General features: G+C 43.1%; 1 protein-coding gene across 1 annotated transcript in view; it reads right to left on the reverse strand.

The window, feature by feature from the left end:
• Positions 1 to 4,759: 4,759 nt before the first annotated feature.
• The window catches only part of NPAS3 (neuronal PAS domain protein 3), a gene marked incomplete at its 5' end in the record, with an annotated part of 876,143 nt that continues 855,091 nt past the window's right edge, over positions 4,760 to 25,811 (reverse strand). Inside the window, 3 exons of the mRNA XM_011999525.1 lie at positions 4,760 to 9,204; positions 11,385 to 11,509; positions 14,945 to 15,092. Coding sequence (XP_011854915.1) covers positions 7,835 to 9,204; positions 11,385 to 11,509; positions 14,945 to 15,092 — 1,643 coding nt within the window. The remainder of the gene's footprint in view (positions 9,205 to 11,384; positions 11,510 to 14,944; positions 15,093 to 25,811) is intronic.

Below are 25,811 nucleotides of genomic sequence, written 5' to 3' on the forward strand. Positions count from 1 at the left end.
TATTGTATTTATTATGTGCCTATACCCCAGTGTTCCACAAATATTGGAGCCAGGTCGCTCCTTTCCAGCAGAGTTGTGTGAAGTAGTCTCAGAGGGTACGTAAAATGCAATGAAAATGATAAATGTGTTTTCAGGGGTTCAGGTTCTTGCTCCCCTTCTATGCTTATGAGCCGCTTTCTTTATGTTGCTTTTCACCCAAGCCCATGCCAGCATTATGTGAGGGCTACGTATGCAGAGAAAGATGGGAGACCTACCTTCACAAAAGTTGGTGAAAAGACCCAAACTGGTTGACTGGAGACTTGAGATGAGATAGTAATTTGACCTGGCTGCTAAGATGTGACTGCAATTGCAGGCCGTTTTACCTAGGAGCTCAGAGTCTTGAGAAGAGATGGGATGGAACTTCTATGCCATGCAAGTACCAGATCACATCTGGAGTCATGTGACTGGCCCAAGGTGCCACATTTGAATAGGAGCTGTTATGGGCTGAATTGTGCCCCTCCAAAAGCTGAAGTCCTAATCCCCAGTTTCTTAACACCCAGCATGTGACAGTGCCCAGCATGTGACCTTACTTTCATTTCTTTTCTTTTTTGGGGTAGAGTCTCACTCTGTCACCCAGGCTGGAGTGCAGTGACACAGTCTTGGCTCACTGCAACCTCCGCCTCTCAGGTTCAAGCGATTCTCCTGTCTCAGCCTCCACAGTAGCTGGGATTACAGGTGTGCACCACCATGCCTGGCTTTTTTTTTTTTTTTTTTTTTAAATTTTAATTTTTAGTGGAGACAGGGTTTCACCATGTTGGCCAGGCTGGTCTCGAACTCCTGAACTCAAATGATCTGCTCACCTCAGCCTCCCAAAGTGCTGAGATTATAGGCATGAGCCACTGTGCCCAGCCTACTTTCATTTCCTTCTTACGGTAGAGTTGTTGTAGATGTAGGTAGTTACGATCAGGTCATGCTGGAGTAGGGTGGGCCCTTAATCTAATCTGATTAATATCCTTATAAGAGGAGAGAGGGACACAGTCGGGGAGAACTCCATGTGAAGACACAGACACACACAGGGAGAAGATGGCCATAAAGCGACAGAGACAGAGATCAGAGGGATGCATCTATAAGCTAAGGAATGTCAAAGATTGCCAGGAGCTAGGAGAGAAGCATGGAACAGACACTCCCTCAGAGCTTTCCAGAAGAACTAACCTTGCTGGCACCTTGATTTCAGACTTTTGGCCTCCAGACCTGTGAGAGAATACATTTCTGTTGTTTTAAGCAGTTTGTGCTAATAAAGCAGACCCAGGAAACCAATACAGGGTCTTGGCAAATTCTGGTGCACTCAAATAATGGTAACTAGGATGGTGAAGGATCCTGCCACCATGTCAGTGGAGGAAATTGACAAAGCATGTGGCATTTAGCCTAGAGATTTACTGAAACCCTGACATCTGTCTTCACATCTTTGAAGTCTTTTCAAATGGAAAAGGGTTTAGATTTAGTCCCTTTAACTCCAGAGGTAAGATTTCAGCTCAACACCTTCTAAAAGTCAGAACAATTCAACAGTGTGCTAGAAAGACTCTCAGCGCTAGAATTATTAAGGACATGTGATTTCTACACCAGAGAGTCCCTCTTAGTTGCTAAGATTCTCTGGATCACTATTGTGATTATATGCTCATATGTGAGGATACGCTATTAAGTGGTGCTTTCTTGTGAATCCATTTGCTTAGCTATCCATAGGATACAATGTCACAGTTAACTGAGTCGGTTACCAACCGTTTGGGTTGTTTCCTCCTCCTCCTCTATTTGCTTTACCTAATCTGTTGCTGTATACAGAGTAGATCGTGTTATGGACACACCCACCCACCTCCAACATTTATGGATGGCCAACTCTGTGTCAGCCATATGGACTACACAAGAAAGGAAGAATGAGTGAACTTGCTGCTTTATCCATTTTGACAATCTTTTCTTGATACAAACTCCAGCTATCCTGTCAAACCACCTGGACATTTCCAGTGGAATCTCTGCCTCTTGACAAGTCATGTTTCATTTGTTCACATCTTCATCCATCAGTATTCAGCTGATCTTTACCAAGCCAACACTACCGTAAATCATTGAGCTAGGCACCTTGGAAGACTATGAAGATGAATAAGCGATGATTTATGCCTGTGGAGAGCTTACCAAATCAGCCCTCTTTCTTCATATTGGTTTCCTAGGAGACACAGGAAAGCAGAAGGCAGCCAACGGTATTCATTTACCTCAGTGTCCCAGAGAGTTTCTTAAGCCTGCTAGTTGACATCCATCTTTTGGAATTATGCTCAAGAATTAGGTTTGCCTTTTTTTTCCACTACATAATATGAAATGTTGGCAAAGATATTCTTTCTTCTCTCCCAAATCTTTGACCCTTTCTCCTTTTTGAACCTGGGTAATAATCCTGGCTTGAACAGACTATCTTCTGGGCTTGAGATATATTATCATCTATCTTAAATATAATACATAGGGCAAGTTGATTTTCAAATTGCTTTAAACATTCTCAATGTTAAATAGACTTTGTCTAGGAATAGGGGAAGGACAGGTATGAATTATAGTCCACAAGGGCTAAAATAAGTTTATTTATTTTTATTTATTTATTTTTTTCCAAGACAGTCTTGCTCTGTTGCCCAGAGCTGGAGTGCAACGGCATGATCTTGGCTCACTGCAACCTCCGCCTCCTGAGTTCAAGCGATTCTCTTGCCTCAGCCAACTAGCTGGGATTATGGGTGCCTGCCACCGCACTGGGCTAATTTTTGTATTTTTAGTAGAGATGGGGTTTCACCACGTTGGCCAGGTTGGTCTTGAACTCCTGACCTCATGGTCTGCCTGCTTCAGCCTCCCAAAGTGCTGGGATTACAGGCATGAGCCGCCACGCCCAGCCTTAAAAACAGTTTTTTTTTGTTTTTTTTTGGTGCTCAACTGGAATGTTTTTGTTCCCTCTTGTCCTGCCTGCTGTTTTTATTTAAAAATTGTCTTGTTCCTCACTGCCAAATAAATTAGTATAAGTATCAGCTGGGAAGAAGGGAGGAGCTACCGAGAGCTGGCTGTTGGCCCTCATTCTGTCACCTGAAGACTAGAGCCTTGACCAGTTGACTTGCTGCCAGCCTGGCAACGAAGTCCTGTACTTCGGGGAGCTCAGGGCTCTGGCCTGGTTGCCAGCACTGGGGCTGGGGAGGTGGCAGGGCTTCCTGATTATCAATGAGTCTGAGCCCAGAGCTCACTCAGTCTTTCAAGCTGAGAGATGTTCTTTATTTCATTAGTGACCTATTTTAGCATTGATGGATACACATAAAGGACAGGGAACTTGCTAATGCTAAGAGAGGCTTGAGTTGGGATAAGAATCCAGGATTTCCACCACTTCTACTGCAGAAGCACCAAATACTGTGAGGATTTCAATTCACCCATCACCTGTCCTGCTTCCCATTGCAACCCTCATTGCTACCACCTCCAGATCACAAGGCTGCAGGAAAGTCCAGAAGAAAAGTGTTATGGCTGATCAACAGCATTAGCCATTTCCACACTCAGACAAGCACCCCTCTGCGTTATGAGACCCTGCCCCATGCAGAGCTCTGAAAGCCTGCACTCAGAGCCAGGTCCATCGATACCTACCAGACAGGGTGCCTTGGGTAAGCGGGCTTCCTCACTCACCAGAATCCACTCAGCATAGATTCTAGCTCTGTCAGTTTTTGACTTCCCAATCTTGCTATACTATATCCTTCTGATTCTAAAGAGCAAAAGGGGAAGAAATTTTAGGAAAGTAGTTTGGCATACCCAATTCTGTGTTCTCAATCAGCTTCTCCCTATTCCCTATTTTGAGTACTTATTCCGAAGACTCATCTGGGGCATAGTAGAGAAATCCAGAGCTCTCCAATCCTAACAACACTTCTATGTTCGCCAGTCTGAAGCTTTCTTCCATTAATAAAAAAACAACCCCGACACTGGCTAATGTCACTGAAGACTTAAACTAGGGAAATGATATTTATTATTTTTGGTAGCTTCTGGACAAAAGTGTTTGCCTCCCCTCCCCAACTCCCCCAGCTCAGCCCATTCATATTTCAGTTTTTGGAGATCACAGACTTAAGAGTTGACCTACCTTATCCTTAACTTTGAGATAATGGGTGACACTTCCTTTTTTTTTTTTTTTTTTTTTTAAGAGTAAGCAGCTGACCTGCCTTAAAACATGACAGGCCACATGCTACCCTAACCATAATACAGCATGAACATGACTTAATCAGCTTGTCTGGAGAAAGAAAATACATATTTAGTATAAAAAGAAGATATAAGCAATGGAACAGTTGGTTATACATTATAGATTGTAATAAATGAAAATATTGAGTGCATTTTAAATGATTAATGTATGAAAACTGTCATCACTTAATGTGCATTAATCAAAAAATGCACACTTCCCATAGTGGTTAATGTTGCAGGCCCACTGTTCAGCTTTGATAATGTGCATAAAAATGCTCAGTATGACAATGAATTGGGGTAGCTGAAAATTTAGGATGGTTGCAAGTTTGGTGTAGTATTTGGATTAGCATCTTATTCTGTGCCTTGTCAGCCTCATCAGTACACAAGCTATATATTTTTTTTCCAAAACTAGCAAAAATACGAATGCATTTTTTTTTTTTTACTTTTTCTTTTTCTTTGTTTTTAAATAAAGAATAATGACCAAGGTACCTGCTTAAACAAATACTACCAGCATTCATTAGTCAGGATGGTTACATGTAAAAGAAATGATGCCAGATAGTAACAAATCCAAGAGAAGTTTATTATGAAAATGGCACCTGCGGATGAAAAAATTAAGTTACATAAAGACAACCATGTATGTGACATGTATGAGAATCTACAAAAGTATAAAAAGAACCCTGTTGTAAATGAAGTATGTACATTTCTGATTTGCAGCATTATCAATGGTCAATGAAAAAAAATGTTTCAAAATAAGCCAGGCACTCAGGAAGTTAGGTCCGGTTAGCTTCACACAAAACAAATGTACCATAGCTGTCGCTTTGTAACGTTTTAATTATTTTTTTATATATATATCGTAGAGTTGGTAACACTGCTAAGGTTTTTACGAACAGAATATCCCTTTCCCCATTATTCAGCTACTTGGCACCAGTCTCCTCATAAAAGTTTTCATATATTTGTACAAGAAATAGTTAAAAACACAGACACAGTCTTCACAGGTAATGAAGTGTTTTTTTTTTTTTCATTTTGTAATTTTCAACACTATGGATTTAGACAGCAGCTGTGATTATCTGTTAGTTTAAATCACCAGAAATCATTTTGACACAACACAGAAACATTTATAAAAGAAAAAAAAAACAGCTGTCTAGCTGTTCTTTGTAGCTGATAGGTGCATTCCTTTGATTGTTCGATAGCTAGAGTAGAGCTTCCAAAAGTAATCTGTAAATTTCTCCGTTGGCTTTCTTCACCTTCTAAACCTACTTAAATCCTTCAAGTAAGCTCACTATTAAAATTTGCGGCATTTAACTTCTTTTTGTTATTATCCCACCGTGGTTTGGGCCCAGCTCATGAAATCAAAGGTCCTAGAGGAACCTACTCAACACAGTGATATTCAAAGGACAGCCGAGTTACTATATTAGCATTGCACAAGTAAACAAATATATATGACAATTCTAGATTCCATTATCCCCTCCTATTTTGTTTCTTAAAAATGTTAGTTGACCTTTGAAAGAATTTTCTGTCTCACTGGTAATTGCTTTATATATTGCTCCATCAGCCAACCTGAAAGGAAACCAAAGAAAAGCACCCACTGCTTATAGGTAGAGCACAAGGGACTCTGGGAATGTTAACAACTGAGGCTATATGGCATCAATTTATTTAATATATCTGAGCATTATTCTTCAGTGCTTTATGTTGCACTCCAGAAGAGAGAGTCGTCATACCCAGAATTCCGTTGTGGGAAAAATGGCTCCATTAACCTTGAGCTAGTTAAGAGTCTTTTTATCTCTGAGAATGAAACAGATTTTGGGGATGGGGAAGGACTGAAGAGGAGGGAGAGGGGGAGATGGGAAAGGGAGGGAAAGAGAGGAGAGGTAGGGAGAATATACACCAGCAAAGCAACAGCAGGAATTTTAAAAGGTAAAACGGAAGATTCACAGACAGTAGAAGCAGCATAGGGTGACATTACAGAGGAAGGCCACCACACAAAACCCACTAACCCCCAAGAATCACTGGATTCACTAGGACTGCAGGAATGGGACTGTACCACTCCGGACTAGAGATAGAGCACAGATAAGACAAAGGACAAAACAACTACATTAGCTTAGTATATACTGCATATAGAAACACACATTGAAACTGCAATGGGACTGACAGCCAAGGACACGTACACATTGTACACATTACAGTTCTCACATCTGTTATTAGATGCCTTAACAAACAGCTGCCAAAAATGAAGTGGAAGAAGAATTTATACTTGACAGTCATTTGGAGTGTTTGACACCACACTGATTTCTGGCAACAAAGACAAAATAGGATTTTTTTTCTTTTTCTTTTTCTTTTTTTTTTCTTTTTCTTTTTTTTTTTTTTTTTTACTTAATGTGCAGTTTTCAGTTGCAGTTATCTGTCTGAAGCTTATTAACCCATTCTTTAGTTTTAAAACTTATTGGTTTCAACCCAGAAATAAGAACCAAAGGGAAAGAAATTCCATCAAATCAAATCAGTCCCCCAAAATACAACCTTCCTTTTTTTAAGCAAGAAATGAAAAAAACCAAAAACATGTTAAATATTTTCCTTCTTTTACTCTGAAGTGTTATTGAAGTTGCAAAATTAGCCTCAGTTAGACTGAGTAAGGAAAACAAAAAGCTAAACAAAAGGCAGTATGTACCTAAACTGCTCCTCAAATCAGTTTGATTGAGTTTCCCAGCAGCCCCTTTAAAAAGGGCTTTACTGACCCATTAAATTTAATGTGAGGCTATGTTTGTTAGTTGGGAGGTAAAAAATTTTAAGTCCTGCAGCAAACGTTAATGAGGGCTTTGTCTTAACTAACCAAGGAGACTGCAGCAATGGACTCCAGACCAGGACAGAACACAATTTTTTTCCCCCAAAACCCAGCCCAGGAGCTGCATTTTGTATGAAGACATTACAGATTAATAAATGATAGCACCATGGTTTTAGAAATTAAGTTAATGTTTCAGTAATTAACATTTAGTCCGACTTTTTTTTTTTTTTAAACATTCTAGTCACAGGCCAGAAATTAAGTTTAAGAACCCAAATTATTTTTTATGTGCAAGTAAGAAAATCTTAAAATCTTAACCGTAAAAAGAGAATTAAATTCTGCATAAAATTCTAAAATACTATTCCCCCTATTTTTTTTAAAGGAATTAGGAACAGAAACAAAAAACCACCCCATTTCATTTGACTTAGTCAAACAGGGCACATTGTTTATGCTTGTCTCTTTCCATCTTGATCATATCAAGATCTTTATGAAGAAACCCCAATGGTTGTCACTTGAGAACTCTCTTGACCACAAGACTGAGTATTCTATGGCAGAGGCATATACACATGAAAGACATCTTAATAAAGATGCAAAGGAAAGCAAAACAACCCAACACACATCTTAGAAGAAGACAAAACGGCAGGCAACTGGTCGTCTGACCCTCTGAAGGCAAAAAATAAACATATCTTTACACGAAAGAATAAGTCAGGTGAAAGAAAGAGGGGGTGGAATGGGGACCGTCGTGGCGAGAGAAGACGCTGACCTGCTCGAATTCAAAGTGCTAGAATTAAAGGTCTAAACGAAAATGCCGACGATGCCTCCTCCGAGCGGGGCCTGGCCGGGCCCAGGACAGGCGGCGCCTCAGTCCTCCTTGCGCTCCAGAGTCTGTGCCGCATGGATGCCGTTGCTGTAGACGGGGAAGGGCAGCGTGGAGAAGAGTCCCTCGGCCGTGGTGAACACGTTGCCGGCGGGCATCTGCGTCAGGCTGGCTGCGCTCACTGCGCCGCCGAACGGTCCTGACATGTTGAGCCGGTGCACGTGGTGGTAGAGCATCTCCATGGGCGTCTTGGGGTCGAGGCCGAAGCCAGGGCTGTTAACGTCCACGAAGTTAACAGCGTGCGCGTTGGGCAGCAGGTTGCCCTGCATGGCCAGGGTCACCTCGGCGGGCGCGTAGCGGATGGTGCCCGTGGTATAGACCCTCTGTGCGGCCGTGCTGGTGGCGGCCAGGGTCCCGGTCACCCTGTGCACCAGCGGGAGCACGACGTTGCCCGCCTGCAACCTCTGCAGCGCCTCTAGGTCCCCAGTGTACAGCAAGGAGTTGGATGCGCTGGGGCCGCCACCCCCCGCGCCGCCGCCCCCGCCCCCGCCGCCGTTCCCGGGGTGCTTGTCCCGTGGGGACGCCGAGAGCGGGGGTGACAGTGGGTCGGAGGCAACGGGGGCCAGGGCTGTGGTGGCCGAGGCGCCGAACTGAGTCTTGCGGGCAGCCGCGCCGTCGGCGCCGGGCGGTGTGAGGACCGAGTCGGGGATGGCCACGTGCAGTCCCCCGCTGCCACCACCCCCACCGCCGCCGCCCTGCGGGGACGGGAAGTGCTCGGAGCTGGGGGGCTTGGTCATGCTGTAGGGGGACTCGTTCCTGGAGATCTCCCGGTTGGGCGGGTAGTTCCAGATGCTGCTGTCGTTGTCGAAGTTGATGGGTTCCGAGATCTCCGTCTTGATCTTGAGCACCGAGGCACTGTTGGGGGAGGACAGCAACCGCGGGGGCTCCACCAGGCCCGCGTCCAGGCCGCCCGGGCTCGACGCACTGGACAGGCGCCGGCGGCTGGCGCTGCCACCCTTCTGCCGTTTCCGCCTTTTCTTGCGCTTCTGGTGCTTGCTGGAGGCCTGAGCACCCGTCTCGCCCGCGCTGTCCGAGTCCTTGGCACTATCGGACGTGAGTGACTCGCAGTTCTGCAGCCGCAGATCCGACTCACTCTCCACGTAGCGCTCCACCTTGATCTGCATCGGGCCCAGCGCACCGAAGCCGTCCTCGCCCGCCTTGGGGTTCTCAAAGTCCGAGTGCTCGAAGCTGTCGTCGCTGTCGCGGCTGTCCGGGTTACTGGAGCTATGGCCGTCGTCGTTGCAGTTCATGTCGTTGTCACAAGCGTTGCCCGACTTCTTCCGGTCGGGCTCCGGGTCTTCGCTGTTCTCGGACTGGTTCCCTTTCTCGTCGGACTTGGAGTTCTCGTTGTCCTCTGCGTGGGGCCCGGGGCCGGCGGTGGCGGGGATGGGGAGAGAAGAGAGAGAAGACACCAGGTTAGCGGGGCGAGCCAGCCTGTCACCTGCAGGGGCTGGGGCAGGGAGCAGGGCAAGTGTCCGTCCTCATCACGGGCTTCTCCATCACCTTCAGAGGTCTTAAAGCCTGGGCTTTCTCTCTGCTGAGGGCCTGGATTAGCTGGACGGTTACTTAAAAAGTGCCGGCCGAGGACCAGCGGCACTGGCAATCATGTGGACATCTGTTGCAAATGCAGACTCTCTGCTCCCACCCAGATAGACTGCATCAGGTTCTGCATTGGAATATGACCCGCAGGTGATTCTCAGGCACATTCAAGTTTAAGAAGTCCCACAAGGATACTCAGGAAGTCAGGTTAAATAACCTGGATTAAGGTGTGGCACAGAAAAATGATGACATGCAAGGTGACTTTCTAAAGAGTCTGCATTTTCCCTTGGTGAATATTTTGTTCATTACTGAGAGCCACTCTCCTTCTTTCCATTCCATAAGTTATTCTCCCCCACAGCACTTACCATCATCTGATTCACTGTATAGCTTTATTTTTATTATTTATTATTATTATTTTTGGCAGGGTCTGCCTCTGTGCCTCAGGCTGGAGTACAGCGGGATGGTCACCGCTCATGGCAGCCTTGCCCTCCCCAGCTCAAGCGATCCTCCTGCCTCGGCCTCCAGAGTGGCTAAGACCACAGGTGCCTACCACCACACATGGCTGATTTATTTATTTATTTATTTATTTATTTTTTTTAGAGACAGGGTCTTGCCATGCTGCCCAGGCCGGTCTCAAACTCCTGGACTCAAGCATTGCGCCCACCTCAGCCTCCCAAAGTACTGGGATTACGGCCATGAGCCACCGTGCTGCCTCACTGTATATTTTAGTTTTATTGACTTGTCTCTTCCTCCCACTAGTATATCAGCTCACTGGGGCTAGGAATTTTTCTTTGTTTTGTTCACAACGATATACTATATTAAAAAGGGGCAGAGACTACCAATTCTAGGACTTTTTATGTCTTTGTCAAGAACTTTCAAATTAATGCAATTTAGGGACAGGAAGACAGTGAAGATCTGCCTTGAGTGCTCTGCCCTCCTTCTGCCTCCCTGAAGCTGGGTCTGGAGGAAGGGATCCATGTTTACATGTACCGTACCCCTTGTACATGTAAACAAGGGGCTGGAGCTCAGGTGCCATCATGATAGGGGGTTGTCAGGGAAACCTAGCTGCCACATTTTTGGGAGAATAGATTTTTCCAGTAACACAACCTCTGAAGATTGAGGGATGAAGCCTGACTGGCAGCCTGGACAAGAGGCTGTGGTCATTGCCTCCCCTTTTGTAGCAGAAGAGAGAGGGTTAGAAGAGGTTTAGGATTTTCTTGCAGCTGTAAAATCCTACAAGTTTGGTGCTTCCTGGCCTTATGAGTGTCTCTGGAAGAGGGCTGGGGATGGGAGGAAAAGCAAATTTTTATACTAATTTTCTGTGTCCCAAAGAACTACTCAGGAAGTCTGCTTCCCCAAAAGAAATGAAAATGCATGAGTTTGTTCTGCATAGACTCAGGAAATAAGTAACAGTCCAGCACCCTGAAAGGGGCACTGATCAATGCCATTAAGCATCCTACTTTAGAGGCTCGGTCCCAGCTTGGTGGGAATGTGAATATTTGGGGCTCAAAGTCACAGACTCTCTTGGAGCTGGCCCTAGTACCTGCCTCTAGTAGAGGTCGAGAGCTAGCTATGAGGTTAGAGCGGGGTTCCTTCTGTATGGCCAGTGGATTGACATTAAATGATTGCTAATAGCAATCAATCTCTTTCTGTATATTTAAAGAAAGAGATCTGTCAGATCTCAAAAGATCTCTTTCTTCTGTGTGTATATATACACACAACATATATACATACATATATACACACACACACACACAAGTATCCAGCACTACATATCTATATGTATTGTGTGTATATATACATATACAGTACATACAGGTATGTACTGGTGTAGTGTGTGGAGAGAGGCGGAGACTCAGTAATAACTTGATATGACATATGTCTCTCTGAAATGTGACCAGTTGCTTTGCCTCTGATGATGGCCCTCTGGCCATTGCCCACCCCCCGTGTGTGGTGGGCAAACCATCACTGCAGAACATGGAGAAGGAATAATACCTGTAATACCTGAGGTGTCTTTAGAGTCTGACTCAGAGTCGGATGTCTCCGAGGATTCGGAAGTTTTCTCCGGCAGATGGGGGAGCTGTGCGATGTCCATGGGTGTGTCCTTGTACTCAGGATTGCTGTGGGAGGGAGGCACTGGTCAGGAGTGCAGACACCCATTCTGCATGGTTTGTTTGGACCATCTTCTCCCCCACTTCTTTGTCCCAGACTTCTGGAGTTTAGAAAGTTTCAAAGACTAAACATGAAATCATTTCTCAGCTCTTCATGGGATTTTATGGAAGCTTGGCTTGCATGTGCCAGGTGCACCCTGCTGCAATGATCGAATACCCAAATGCTCCATGAAAGCCATAAAGAAGCTTTTAAATAATCAGGTACCACTGGGGGCCAGGGAACTGTGCTGCTTGACAGTCCTCCCAGAGTAACACCTGGGGGAAGGGAGGATGAGAAGTACTCTCAACAATTAATTCCCATGCCTCCTGGTGTGTCCTGTCTTCTCTTGGGCTCCTGATGAATCCATGGCCTCAGTACCTTTGTTTTGGGTCCTTGATGTAGCTTCTCAGCTGCTCAGATGGCTTCCACGCTATTGGTGGGGTGGCAGAGCCCTTGGTGTCTATCTGACAGATGCACAGGTGCACCTTGGGATGCATGGATTATGGCTACCGAACTGTCAACACACCCATTACAATCACATTTTCATCTGCTCATGTGGTGTACACCTGTGGCTTGTTAGCTGGAAATCTGATTGCAGTGGGGAGAGTCCCAGTGTGAAAGAGGCCCTAACAGAAGGGATCTAACCTCACTTGCACAAATGTGCTTAATTTTTGTTCTATTTTTAGTTTGGAAACAAGGCTCTTTTGGAAGAGAGAGCATGTTAAGTCAGTTTGACCTGTCTTCTGGAAATGCCACTCCAAGGCCACCTGATGTATGAGGAGAGTAGGCTCCTGTAATCTGAAGGCACAAGGAAATCCTCCTGCTTCAAAATGGGAAATGCCTCTTCTATTTTTCCATGATGGCTAGCCAAGCAGAGACTTAAAATTGATGATTACTGACTCATTTGCTAATCTCTAGCGAAATTCCTATAGTAAATAGTCACTATTTCAGTAACTACTCCAAAACTGCAAATGTTCCTGGGAGGGGTAATTCACTAAAATGGATTATCAGGCATTTACTCCTTAGTGTGAATTAGCTTCAGCAGCAAAGCTTTCTCTAGATAATCAGATGAGACTAATGGTGGGAAGATGGACTCCTTCTCTGAATACTCTAAGAGTCTATAATTCTATTAAGTGTTACAAGGGAATGGGAAGAAGACTGGAGGAGCGGTAGCTTCAGAACAGGGAAGGACAAGCCTGGATTGGGGCCTGGGTGCAAGGGTTCTGGGAAGGAAGAAGTGACGTGAAAGGATTGCTCAGGGAAGAATAATAGACAAGAATGTGGGAAAGAAAACCAAACATCTGCAGTTGCTGTTTTGCCAGGGCCACGTCATTTTCTTTCTAGATCTCTGCTCTATAGAAGTGATGCCAGTGAATGGCTGTCTTGGTGGAGTTTCCCCTGCTAAAGCCCATGACGTTAGTCTTCTTTGGGGGCTCACAGATCACTTGCCCTACAACTTAGAGTCCTTTATCATTGACTTCAGGGAGGGTTTGTAGGTCAGCTGAAACAGGTCTTCTACGCCTGAGATTGAAGCTTTTGAGGTTGAAGACTGGTCTTTGATACCAAAACTTCCTTCCTATCCACATGGGATTTGATGGAATAGAATCACCAAAACTCATGAGTTTGTACCATCTGATCCTAGGCTAGATCAACAGTATTCAGAGACTGACTGCTTAGCTCTTCTTACTCCTTGCATTTGTAGGCAGAGGAGGAAGTCATGAGGCTGATGAGGCAGTGAGAAAGATCCAGATAGGAAGAAATCTCACAGAATGGGAGTAACAACCACATAGATGACTTCAGTACCTATGTTTCATCAACATGGGAGCCAGACACTGCTAGCCCTAGGGTGCCTGTTTCCAGCGTTTCATTCTTAATGGTGATGGGTCTCCTTGTCACAGTATCATTTTGCCTAGCAAAAGAATGGCAGTGCCACAAGACTTTATTCTATTTTCTGTCTGGTGCATGAGTTTTCATAACCACCTGCATTCCCTATAGTAATTATTCCATAAAACTCTATGTGCAAGGATTCCGTGATATCAGAACTCATCTTGAACACATCACAAACACAGGGGAGACTTTGCACGGAAATCAGGCCTTGGAGAAAGCCACATTCAATACACATACTTTTACCTTTAGAGAGAATTAATGTAGAGCAGAAGAGGTCAAAAAAAGGAAATAGAAAGTAGATAAATGAAGACTCTTTTAAGTGGTGCACATTAAGGCCCTCTCTAGAGCAATAATCATTAGTGTCTGATTGATATGCTGTTGGTAGCAAGCACATTCATGCCTTCAAGTCATCACCAAAGTATGTGAACACACTCTGAAGGGCCAGTGTGCTGATGAGCCATGGTTGTTAGCTTCTCAGCTCCATTTGGCTGTCTCAAAGAAAAATGGGATTCAGGTACTCCCTGTCTAAATGATCAGCCAAAGGGCACCAACTTCCATTCATAAGACCTATTGGAAATTTTCCTACTCAGACCACGTGTGGGCTCTGCTTGGTGGCTTTAGGCCAGGAGAAGCCAAAGACCAGAATGATGGGGGTGGGAGGGAGCCAGGCCAAGTGCTGTGATAGTGTCACGCCAGGATTGGCGTGAACCTCCCAGAAAGCCTGCCCCCAAACTCAGATGACCCAATCTGTGGGTCTTGGTTAGTTTTCTGCTAGTTTGAATCCAAAGGCAGAATGTAGATTGGGAAGGGAGAGAAATGGTGTCTCCCACCGGAATTCAGGAAGCAGCTGAGCTTGGGCTCACTTGTAGATAGAATGTTAAGGACACATTTTAAGAGCAGTAAAGCTTGCCCAAGATGTCAAAGCAGAGGGCCAAAAAAAAAAAAAAAAAAAAAAAAAAAAAAAGATTGCCTTCATTTTTACACTGCTATTGTTTGATTCCAGCAAAGTAACTCACTTTGTTTACCAAAACTTGAATGCCCAGGAAGTCAAACCCTATGTAATATGCTAAGGGCATCAAAGGAATGAAATATAAGAGGAATATAATGTTCCCTGCCACTTTTCTCTCATTCTGTTTTACTTAATTGTCACAAGAACTGGAGTGTGTGAGTGTGTCTGTGGAGGGGGAAGAGGAGATGCTTTTTGAATGTTTCAGCTGTAGGCTGAAGTCTGTATTCTTCTAAGCATTTGTGGGAAAACCAAAGCAACTTCTGCAGAGATGCCCAAATGCTGACAGACCGAGAATTACTGAAAATCTTGAAATCTTTCCTGCAAGTCCCTTTCAACATAGTTTGATCTTCTCACATTTATTTGAATCTTGTGGAAAGAATAGCAGAATTGCCATGAAATTCCACACCAGGTACTGTCAAAAGATAATACTCACAACATGTCAGCTATTAACCATAGGGCTGCATATTTTATAACCAGGACAGAAATAGAAAAGAAGCAGAAAATATACCTAAGAAGGTAATTCACCCAGATGATATTCTTTTCATTTGCATTCTTGGCATTAATAGCTATGGTGGCACTGGACTGTATCCAAATATATCCTCCGTTCTTCTGCATCCAGCGATAGTACTTGGTCACACACTGACCCTTATTCAGCACTGGGGGAAGAAAAACAAAGGCGTTGTATTAAGACTGGGATCAAATAATTTTTTTAAATCTCTGCAAAGCCTTAAGCCTAAAAATGGACCTGCACCAAGCCAGGGTGACCCTCTGTATGCTTAATATAGAATGCCATTAGTAGGACAAATGAAATCAATTCAGTGGAGTGGCAGCTCTGGAGCCAGGGTTACTGGCATTTGTAGCAAGACTTTATTCCGTTTTGGGCAGCCATGGTGTGAAAAGAATAAAAGGACTACAAATCTTTTTGGCTCACAGAACACCTAATGCGGTGTGGATATTGTCAATGGGTTTGACATCAGATGGTAAGAAAGGCAAATTTGTATGTGATTTATTCATAGCTTTGAGGTAGACCTCTTTGAGATTCTGGATATTTGAATGGTTCCAAAGATGCTTTACCCCTCGTCTTTGATCATTTCTCCTCAGTGTGAGCAATCTCAACCCGCGTCCTTATATGTCTGTTCCTTTTGATCTTGTCTAACAGAATTTATAGTGCTCGGATGAACTAAATTTACACCGGTCAGTCGGGGGAGATTCTGATGAGACTTCGCTGAATGTTGGAACAAAATAAATTCCCCAGTGGAGTCAGAGAGCAACACTGGCCTGAGGGAGGCACAGAATTGACTTGGCTGGAGCCAAACAGAGTGACAGCTCCACACAGACTCTGAAATATGGCCCCAAATGAAGGAACAAGTAAAAACAATCAGTAATGTGAAACGGTGCCATTAAATACCCACTGGAAGAGAGCTTTAAAATGCAGATGTTAAAAATGATACTTTAACCAAAATCTCGCCAAGTTGAAATTGATTTGATTTGTATCTGGGTACTCCTGAGCTAGTAAAAGGGGAAAGCATAGTAAATCATCCCCTGAAATAAAGTGCTGTGGATGGGAATGGTTTAAAAGGGTGCCGGAAATGTGGAAAACCTGCTGTTACTACTTGGCTACGGATCGCAGCAACTCGGCGCCCCGCAAAAGCTCACCAGCAGGTTGGCCACTAGAGGGCAGTGTGCACTCATCTACGTTGCCCACTTTTGGCATGTCCTTGTCTCCGTCTGCTAAAATGAAAAACCTCTAACTGCTGTAATAAATTTGGCTAAATTAGCTGCTAAATGGTTATCTCAAGTAATATGTATTTGCATTAATCATCTTGCTCTAAACCAGAACAAGCCAGAGTCCTAAAGACGTAGTAAATTCATATTGTCCATTTAATTACGGGAAAAGTATTTTGAGGGGACATTTTCATCATCAGTTCAGCTTTTTTTTTTTTTTTTTTTTTTTTTTTTTTTTTGAGGGGGGTGGATGGGTGTAAAGGGAAGTCACTTTGGAAAAGAGCTGTGTTTAAGGCTGTGGAAGCTCTTCTAATCTTGTCCTGAGCCACTCTTCCTGGTTCTCAAAGTACTCAAAAATCACACATCCATTATATCCACAAACATATAAACTTTGACGGTTTTCTTCCATTCTCCTTTTTTTCTCGCAGCACGCTAACAGGACGGTTGTAAAATCTGGTAATTATATCTTAACTGTTACTTGGAAAAACCTTACTCTGATGAGTGTTTCAAATCATAACAAGTTTCATTCTGAAACTCCTCACCAGTTTAGGGTGTTTTGAAGGCCTGGAACTATCACCATCTCTTGGTAGCGTGGCTCCACAGGTCGCATTGTACCCTCCTTTTGTAGGCAATTGTAAGTTCTGCCATTCTGCATGCATGGCTTCCCAGGCTACAAAACCGCGTGGTGAAGCTGAAAGCAGTAAAATACTAACTCTGCCATACAGCTCTTCTGTCAAACCATTGTTGCATGCAACAAGATGTGCTTTTATTCAAATCCTCTCAACCTGGTTAACTATTAATAGAGGAACGATGGATTATATAATTCTGTCCACTGTTTTCACAGAGAAAACTTACAGTACCCCAATCAGTGGTTGGGGGTATAATTCTGTCTGCTTTGTATCTGGAATGAGGAAAAATTCCAAATGGTTCTAGCATGTTGAACAAAGGCAAAGAGACTAAGAAGTCCCTTTTTAGAATCACATGAAGAATACATTGAGATGGCAGGCCAGATCAGCACAGCCTACCTGGGAGTTCCAGACTAGAATTTGACCAAAAGCAGGCAAAATGTTAAAAAGAATGATCTCCAGTATACAAAGTATACAAGAGGGGCAAAGGGATAAAGGAGTTATAATATCAATTTAGAATCTGCAGAATCAACGTAAAGATCACCCACCTCCTTCCTGATAATACTTTCTCTTAATAAAATCCCAGTTTGGAAATGGATATCCAGCCAAATGATTGGCATCCCCGGTGGTCTGCACATATGTGTAGTGAAGGGGGTTGAAACGCTCCTTTGCTAAGGGATTGTATGGTGTCATCTTTTTGAATTACAGTAGGATAACTCTGGGTCTACTTAAATGGATCTGTGTTTCCTGAGAAGATAAATCCAGCATTTATCTGTTAGGGCCCATGAATACAACAATACAGCTTTCTTTATCACCCATGCCAAGGGTCAGCTAGCAAGAGAGGAGAGTTAAATGTGAGAGAGGCAGGACAGGTGACTTCTGATGTGAGGAGGTTATCTGTAAAAGGGGAAGGGAATTGCTCAAGGCTTCCTTGGGGAGTCAGGGAGCCACTTGATAGCCCTTGACTTTCTGTGGCGAATACCACAAAGCAGATTCGGGAGCCCACCGTGGGCAGTTGAAGGAGATGAGTTTGACTGACCTGTGGTTTTACTGTGGGCCAGTCTGACAGACAGAATTCCTAACGGGTAGACAATCTCGCTTGGTCTTAGGTCATGACTCTTTCCTAGGGATTAGTGTTTTCTGAATGAGACCCCCACACGCCAGTGGGAATCTAGATAACCACAGATACAGTGCAGAGTTAGGACAACATATTTACCAAAATATCACCCAAAATATCACAAATTATCTCGTAAAGAAATCAATGTTTGGGAGGCCAAGGCGGATGGATCACTTGAGGCCAGGAGTTCAAGACTAGCCTGGCCAATGTGGTGAGACACCCCGCCTCTACTAAAAATCCAAAAATTAGCCAGGTGTGGTTGTGTGCACTTGTAATCCCAGCTACGAGGGAGGCTGAGGCACAAGAATCGCTTGAGCCTGGGAGGCGGAGGTTGCGGGGAGCTGAGATTGCACCACTGAACTCCAGCCTGGTGACAAAGTGAGACTCTGACTCAAAAAAAGAAAAAAGAAATCATAATGGAATTGACTTCCTTAAAAAATGAACAAGAAATACTTTTTGCTTGGGCCTCCAGAATATAAATTTATGACTTTGGGATGAAGCTTCTTTCCTTGAAAAAAAAAAAAAAAAAATAAAATAAAATAAAATAAAATAAAATAAAATAAAATAAAATAAAGCCCTACTGGCAAATCAGTTGAATCATTCCAGCTGCGCCAGAGGCAGGATCTGACAGCTTTTCCTGAGCTCATGTGGTCCTAATCAGCTCAAGAAGAAAAGCCACCTTGGTGCCAGTTTGAAAGAGATTTTTAGTGTGTAATAAATTAGAGAACTTGAAAAACACGGAAAAAACTTTTTTGATTCTTTTAATCCAGTGGCTGTTGTTTTTTTATTTTCAAGTTTTAGGTTTAGAAAGCAGTGAGAAAGGAGAGAATATTTGAATACGTTTATTTCATAAAATTCCTTTTGTGGAGAAGAAGAAAAATAAGCACCATGTGAGTTACTTGATATGAAAGTCCTTAAAAAGATGGTTAATTGTCCCTTGAAAAGAGGTAGATACTCATCACACCAATGAGCCTCGGAGTAAAGTCATAACGATGTCTACAAACTACAAAGGGAAAGGAACAGAGGCAGAGGAACTAGAGCGAGAGAGATTCTAATTTGAATATCACATCCTTGTCATATGGTCTGGTTACCTCTAACATGTAACTTGGCATCTTTTCTTTGGTTTATTCCAAAGTTTACTTTCTGCTCTGCAAAATGTTTGGGCCGAGCAGCCTGTGTGTCTCCCGTTCAATTCACTGATCATGTCAAAGCATCTCTAGAATTATGTCTTTAAAGTTGTACTCTAGCAATTACTTTTAGTTTGAGGATCCCAAAACTTTTTTTTTTTTTTTTTTGGAGACGGAGTCTTGCTCTGTCACCCAGGCTGGAGTGCAGTGGCGTGATCTCGGCTCACTGCAAGCTCCGTCTCCCAGGTTCACACCATTCTCCTGTCTCAGCCTCCCGAGTAGCTGGGACTACAGGCGCCTGCCATCGCGCCCGGCTAATTTTTTGTATTTTTAGTAGAGACGGGGTTTCGCTGTGTTAGTCAGGATGGTCTCGATCTCCTGACCTTGTGATCCGCCCGCCTCGGCCTCCCAAAGTGCTGGGATTACAGGCATGAGCCACTGCGCCCAGCCGAGGATCCCAAAACTTTTAAATGACCTCTTCTTAGATTTCACAAAGTAACCTGAAGACATAGAGAGGATGAACACACCTGCACAGGTTAGCTGAGAATCTTGAAAGGCCCCAGACATAACTGGAAACATCTCTGCTAGCACAAAAGAACATGTTCCTTGCTCCTCTGAAGCCTAGGGTGTAACCAGTTGCTTTTGGCTGTTGTTGCTGGAAGGAAAGCCAGGAGGTTGTTGTTGGCACCACCCCATCCTCCAAGTTATAGGTGCTTTAGAGTTATAAGCTGTGCTCTTAAGAGGACAGAAGTGACCTCCACTTGTGAGAAGAATATTATAGAGATGAACTGGGAGAGATTTAAATCATCCTGGTTGAACTGTACCAGCCTTGCTTAGCTAACAATTAGAATACCATGAATGAGTGTGTCTTTGGCTATTGAAGTCAAAATAGTAATACTACACGTCTCTAACTGTGAAGGAAGCTGCAAATACAGTTCAATCAAAAGAAAATTGTAGAGTGCTTACATTTTAGAGCATGTGACCTTTTACATCAAATATACCTTTCCCCTGCCACTCCTCCACCCCCCAAGACTGGATGCTAAGTTTTATTGAATATCTTTTTAAAATGTCACCTGGTCTCGGTTTGAGCTTAGTGGTTGGCCTATAAGAAATGTACTGCTTAGAGAGAATGATTCCTCTCCCTGCAAATCTGATGAACTTTTTGCTAAGGCACACATCCGTGGCCCGGCACACAGTTACCAACAGAGGGATTTCAGTTTTCCTTGGGAAAACAGGCTGATGACTGAAAGGACATAAAGGAAGCCAGTGTCTGTGGCGGGAACATAATTCTGGTAGTAAATCAAAACAAATCAGTACAAGTTTGCCTTCAGAAATATGGAGAAAAAAAGAGAACGTGGTCTCTTCCTGTTGGGCTGTTCTACAAAATCAAAGCCAAAGATTCTAAATAGTGAGTTAGTTGTGTCATAAAAAGAAGGAAGCAGTCTAATTCAGTTTGAAGAGGAGATGAAGAACACATATCAAAAGCGGTCTTTTAGCAAAGTGTTTCACAAAAGGACATTTTAGTGGTTTGCATATGCATTAAAAAGCTGCAAGACATGGTGCATTCAGGTAAGTATAGAATAAATAGGAAATGGTGAGATCATCGGAGATTCCACACTTCACATTCACACAGCCGAACAAAGAGCTTCATTATCGTCATGGCGATAGGAGGACGCATCTGTGGCGCCATTCACCCCCTCCTGGAGGTACCTTCATCAGTGGCCGCAGAGAACGGAGAGCAGGTGCCTTCTGCTAGAAACTCAAAAATTATTTTTGAATTCACTAGAGTGTGTATCTGTGTGTGTAAGTGAGGGGGGTGTGCTAGAATCACACTTTCTACTTAACACCACAGTTGGGTGCTTAGCTGTAGCCACTGGTTCTCTTTCTACATTCACAAAACTGGCAGATGAAACATGAAAAAGAATACTGACTCTTTAATCTCTGCTTCTCCACCTAAGGCCCAAGGCAGGCTGACAGGGAACTTCATTCTGGAAACAGGACTTTCTTTCTTTCTTTTTCCTTTTTTTTTTTTTTTTTTTTAAATTCTGGATTACTTTTTCTTTGGCTTTTGAAAACTGGGCTATAGGGGAATGAACTTGACATAGACTTAAAACAAGAACAAGTTTCCTTATCTAAAAAGTTACAGTCCTTGATGCTTACAGGAAGGTCATTTTCAAAACCCACAGGAGAAACACAATTATAGCCAGAAACTGCATTAAGTGCTTTATTTACTCGCAAAAGAGACAGTTTTTCATTTAGAACTGCTCATAGGATCAACTGAGGCTTTGATGCTGTGCAGACTTTTCTATAGATTTTGCAATTAGTGAGCTAGACGTCTTAAATAGCAGGCATCCAGAAATTGGTTTTTAGTTTTTTCTGTAAATCTATATGCTGAGCAATATTTGGTAGAATTGAAGGAGATTTGATACTTATTGTGAGTTATGAGCTTAAGGACAGAAGACCTGTGGATGTTTTGTGAATGAGTATGCATCATCTATGGATTTTCCCCCCTAATACGCTAATGACAGGCCCTGCTTGGATTGCTATCTGTGTGATTTACAACCTCAGGAGAGGTTTTTTCCTATACCACTGCCAATTGATAGATTTTTATTAACTGTTAATATTGAATCATGCAGAAAACTTTTCATTGATGTAGAATGCGTCAATTTGTTAAGTTTAAAAAATAAATTCCCCTTTTCTTCATGATAATGTACTGAATTGGAGAACAAGGCTTTTAAACACTGATAGTGTTCTAGGACAAGGAGAATCAAAATAATTGTTGGCACAAGGGACATCTGAGATCACAGTATTTTACAAGCTGTTTTCAGCCCAACCAGGGAGTTTCAGTCCCACTCATTCATTCCCTTCTCAACCTAAAATAATTAAGGATAGAGTATTTTTTTAGGACCTATACCTTCTCTTTTGGGGGGAATTTGTTGTATAAATGAGAAGCGGTGGGCTCTTCAGCATGGAATTTAAAAATTTAAGGCTAGGAACTGAGGACAATGGTGGATTTATTCATTCAATCCATTTTTTTTGAGTGCCTACTCTGTGCTAGTCTCTAGAGGATATCAGAGTGTGCAAAATGTGTCATGGGCCTGTCCTCCTACGTTAATCTCCATCAGTCTTGATAATTGCATTCCCCTAGTCAGTGATTGGTTTAGGTTTGGAATATCATGAGACACTGGGCAATGAAACTCAAGTGGGAAGTCTCTCTGTGAGAGGTTGTTGAAAGTTTTATTCACTCTGGAAATAGGGATTTACCACTACTTGCCTTTGAATGAGAAAGAGAGATGCTTATCAATCATTCTCACTAATAAGTTTGTAACAGTGACGACTGTATGGCATGTGGTATGTAGGTCTATGAAAGCACAAGGGGGTCGGACTTGAGCTGGGTGCATTCTTCACCTCCCTTCAACAATTAAGTGTTATCAAGTACTGAAGTAGTTAATCTGATTAGGGCATAGGCAGAAGTGAAAACAGACAAAAGGGGTGATGTGGACCTTATACTCAGATTTATTTTGTCTCTGGTGGGCCCTGTGCTTCTGGAGGCCATCATTTTGTTAAGTCCACTAAACATCTTTAAAAAGAAATACACAGGTAGTGAGGCACAGGTATATAAAAACTAGTGTTTCAGAAAGTCAGAAATATTTCCAGGAGCCCAGACAAATTCCATTTGTTCATCTGTTATGTAGATTTTTAGAAATCCAAGTACTTTGTTGTGAAAACATAGATTCTTCCATGTAGCAGTCACTGTTGGTTGTCTGCTCAACAGCTATTCTGCCACTTCCTTCTGGGTAACAGAAGTCTGATTTTGGGTTTTGTGTTGGATGGCCACCTCCTAAATCCCAGGAGAATAAACCTTGATTATTTAAGCCAGATACAGTAATTCTACCCCCTTGCCAGTGAGTGGCTTAGGCTTGGGTACTCGATGACACATGGGACTAGAAGACACAAGAGGCTTCTCCCTGCTCCCTGGTGGGGAAGCGCTGCTGGGAATGTTTTCTGTGCACTCCAGAACGAACACAAAACATCGACTGACCCCTTCCGCACTTTGGACATTGCCCCATGAGGAACTGAGGATGGGGATGCTATCTTGATCTTCTGATCATGAAGAGAAAGTTAAGTCATTTTTACTGGGATTGTCTGTTACGTGTAACCAGGTGCATTCTACTTGATATGCCGCACCAAAAGTTCTAGGAAGCCAGAGAAGATGTGGCAGTTCAAGAAGAGGTTTGAATGACCTGACCTTTAGTTAACCGTGCATGTGTGGGAAAACTGTTGTATGTTAGACACATACATGAATTCAATCCTATGCCACTTATTTAAGTTAAAACAAGTTTTTTGATGATATGTAGGGTATCATTGAATGTTTTCAGGAAACAATTTAAAAAATAGTTTGTATAACATTGAGAACAAGATGCCATTAATAAGAAGTAATGGGATTGATTTTATTTAGGTTAACTGATTCAGGTTAAAATGGATGACTCAGAAGTATTGTTTTTTTTTTTTTTTTTTTGAGACAGAGTCTCACTCTGTCACCCAGGCTGGAGTGCAGTGGTGTGATCTTGGCTCACTGCAAGCTCCGCCTCCCAGGTTCACGCCATTCTCCTGCCTCAGCCTCCCAAGTAGCTGGGATTACAAGTGCCCGCCACCATGCCCAGCTAATTTTTGTATTTTTAGTAGAGACGAGGTTTCACTGTGTTGGCCAGGTTGGTCTTGAACTCCTGACCTTGTGATCCACCCACCTCGGCCTCCCAAAGTGCTGGGATTATAAGCATGAGCCACCGTGCCAGGCCAGAAGTATTTGTTTTTTTTTCTTCTTCTGATCATTGCCTTATAAGAGCAATGACATAAAAAATATAATTATTTTTGTCAAATACAAGGTTTTAAAAAAACTATAATAAAAGCAGCTACTAGGCAGGGTGCAGTGGCTCGTGCCTGTAATCCCAGCCCTTTGGGAAGCCCAGATGGGTGGATCACCTGAGGTCAGGAGTTTCAGACCAGCCTGACCAACATGGAGAAACCCCGTCTCTACTAAAAATACAAAATTAGCTGGGCGTGGTGGCGCATGCCTGTAATCCCAGCTACTAGGGAGGCTGAGGCAGGAGAATCGCTTGAACTCAGGAGGTGGAAGTTGCGGTGAGCCGAGATCGTGCCATTGCACTCCAGCATGGGCAACAAGAGCAAAACTTTGTCTCAAAAAATAAATAAATAAATAAAAATAACAAAAAATTAAAAGCAGCTACTAATTGAAATAATAACAAGGAAAAGCTTGCGAATCCATGTGAGAATTATATTAGAATTTGTCAGTCAAATCAAAGTTCTGGCTTGCTCTCTGGGGAGACAGAACAGATCATGTGTTTGTGTTCTATGTCTCTCCTATGCTCTTCTAAGCCTGCACTGCCTTAGACCACTCCTCCATCTCTCTTGCCATCCTCTTTCAAAGTCCAGGGAAAATTTGCCTCCCCTGGGGCTTTTTCTCCATCCTCCCCTTAGTTGCTTTCACCCCTGGGGTTTCTGTGTTTTGTTTGCACATCTTAACCGACCTCATTTCATACTAGCTATTCAGAATTGGCTGTTTCATGCTGCCTTCTCTACTAGTATGTAAGCTCCTCGAAGGTGGAGACCATACCTTGGTTGTTTTTGAAACCTCACAGCAATGACACAGGCTTTGCATTAGTAAGTGCTCACAAATGTTAGGTAAACTTGAAAAGGAAAAAAACGACTGCTCATATTCACTCATACAGTCAAGTACACAGGAAAATATTTGCCCAAGGGGAAAAAAAAAGTAAGATCTTTTGCTTACTAGGTTGGATATTACTATGTATACTCTGTTAAATTTTTCCCGTTGATATTTAAAACTTTACATCTTTGTAAAGAAGTCAGCTTCTTAATCCTACTCTTGTTTCATTTGAATACTGATGGAGCACCCTAAGAGTTATTTCACTACTCACCTTTTGCTGCTGTTTTCAGAATTCATCCGATTGGAGAGGAAAAGACAACCCTTCAGATACTCAGTTTGTATTTACTGTTTACGTCATGTAAAACAGTGCCTTCTAAATACTAGTATGGTCTGTATTTTTCAAACTTTCACATGAATATGAGTCAGCTGGGGATCTTGCTAACTGCAGATTCTGATTGGAGAAGGCCTTAAAACGTGAGTCTCTGAGTTCCCAGGGGGTGCCTACGCCGCTGCCCCACTGATGCACAGTGTAGTAAGCACAGCAGGGATGTGCCACTGGAGCTCAGCCCTCTCGCTGGTCTCTCGTCTCTGTGCTTGCCTGTCCATGGACTTTAAAAGCCAAAACGAGCACTGTCTCCCTGCTGGTACCTCTCCACCAAAAAAACAAACAAACAAAAAAACACAAACAACCACAAACAACCAAAAAAACAAGTAAGACAAAATAATACAAATTCATTCCTGCATAAAAACCTGCCTTTATCTTGTCTCCTCGTGACAGTTTTTTCAGTTAATGGCCAGGCACACGATGAAGGCTGACTTGGCTTCTGAAGAAAGTCAGACATGGTAGCTATTACATGCATTTCCTTTCATGGGGATTTTCATATTCATATGGCAGAAGGGGAACGCTTACTTGCTTTGGGAAAAGTCCAGCCAATGACCAGGTTGCAGCTAAATCCCTGAAGACCCACCCCTGAAGAAGGGCTGAGATCAGAAAACAGAAAAAAGTCCCCCGTGCTATCTGCATTTGGCCCACCCATCAAACTTTCCACCTTTTCTCTTTCCTTCACTTGCAGCTTCCGTTTCTGTGTGCAGTG

Source organism: Mandrillus leucophaeus, unplaced genomic scaffold, assembly GCF_000951045.1.
Source record: "Mandrillus leucophaeus isolate KB7577 unplaced genomic scaffold, Mleu.le_1.0 Scaffold596, whole genome shotgun sequence".
NCBI lineage: Eukaryota > Metazoa > Chordata > Mammalia > Primates > Cercopithecidae > Mandrillus > Mandrillus leucophaeus.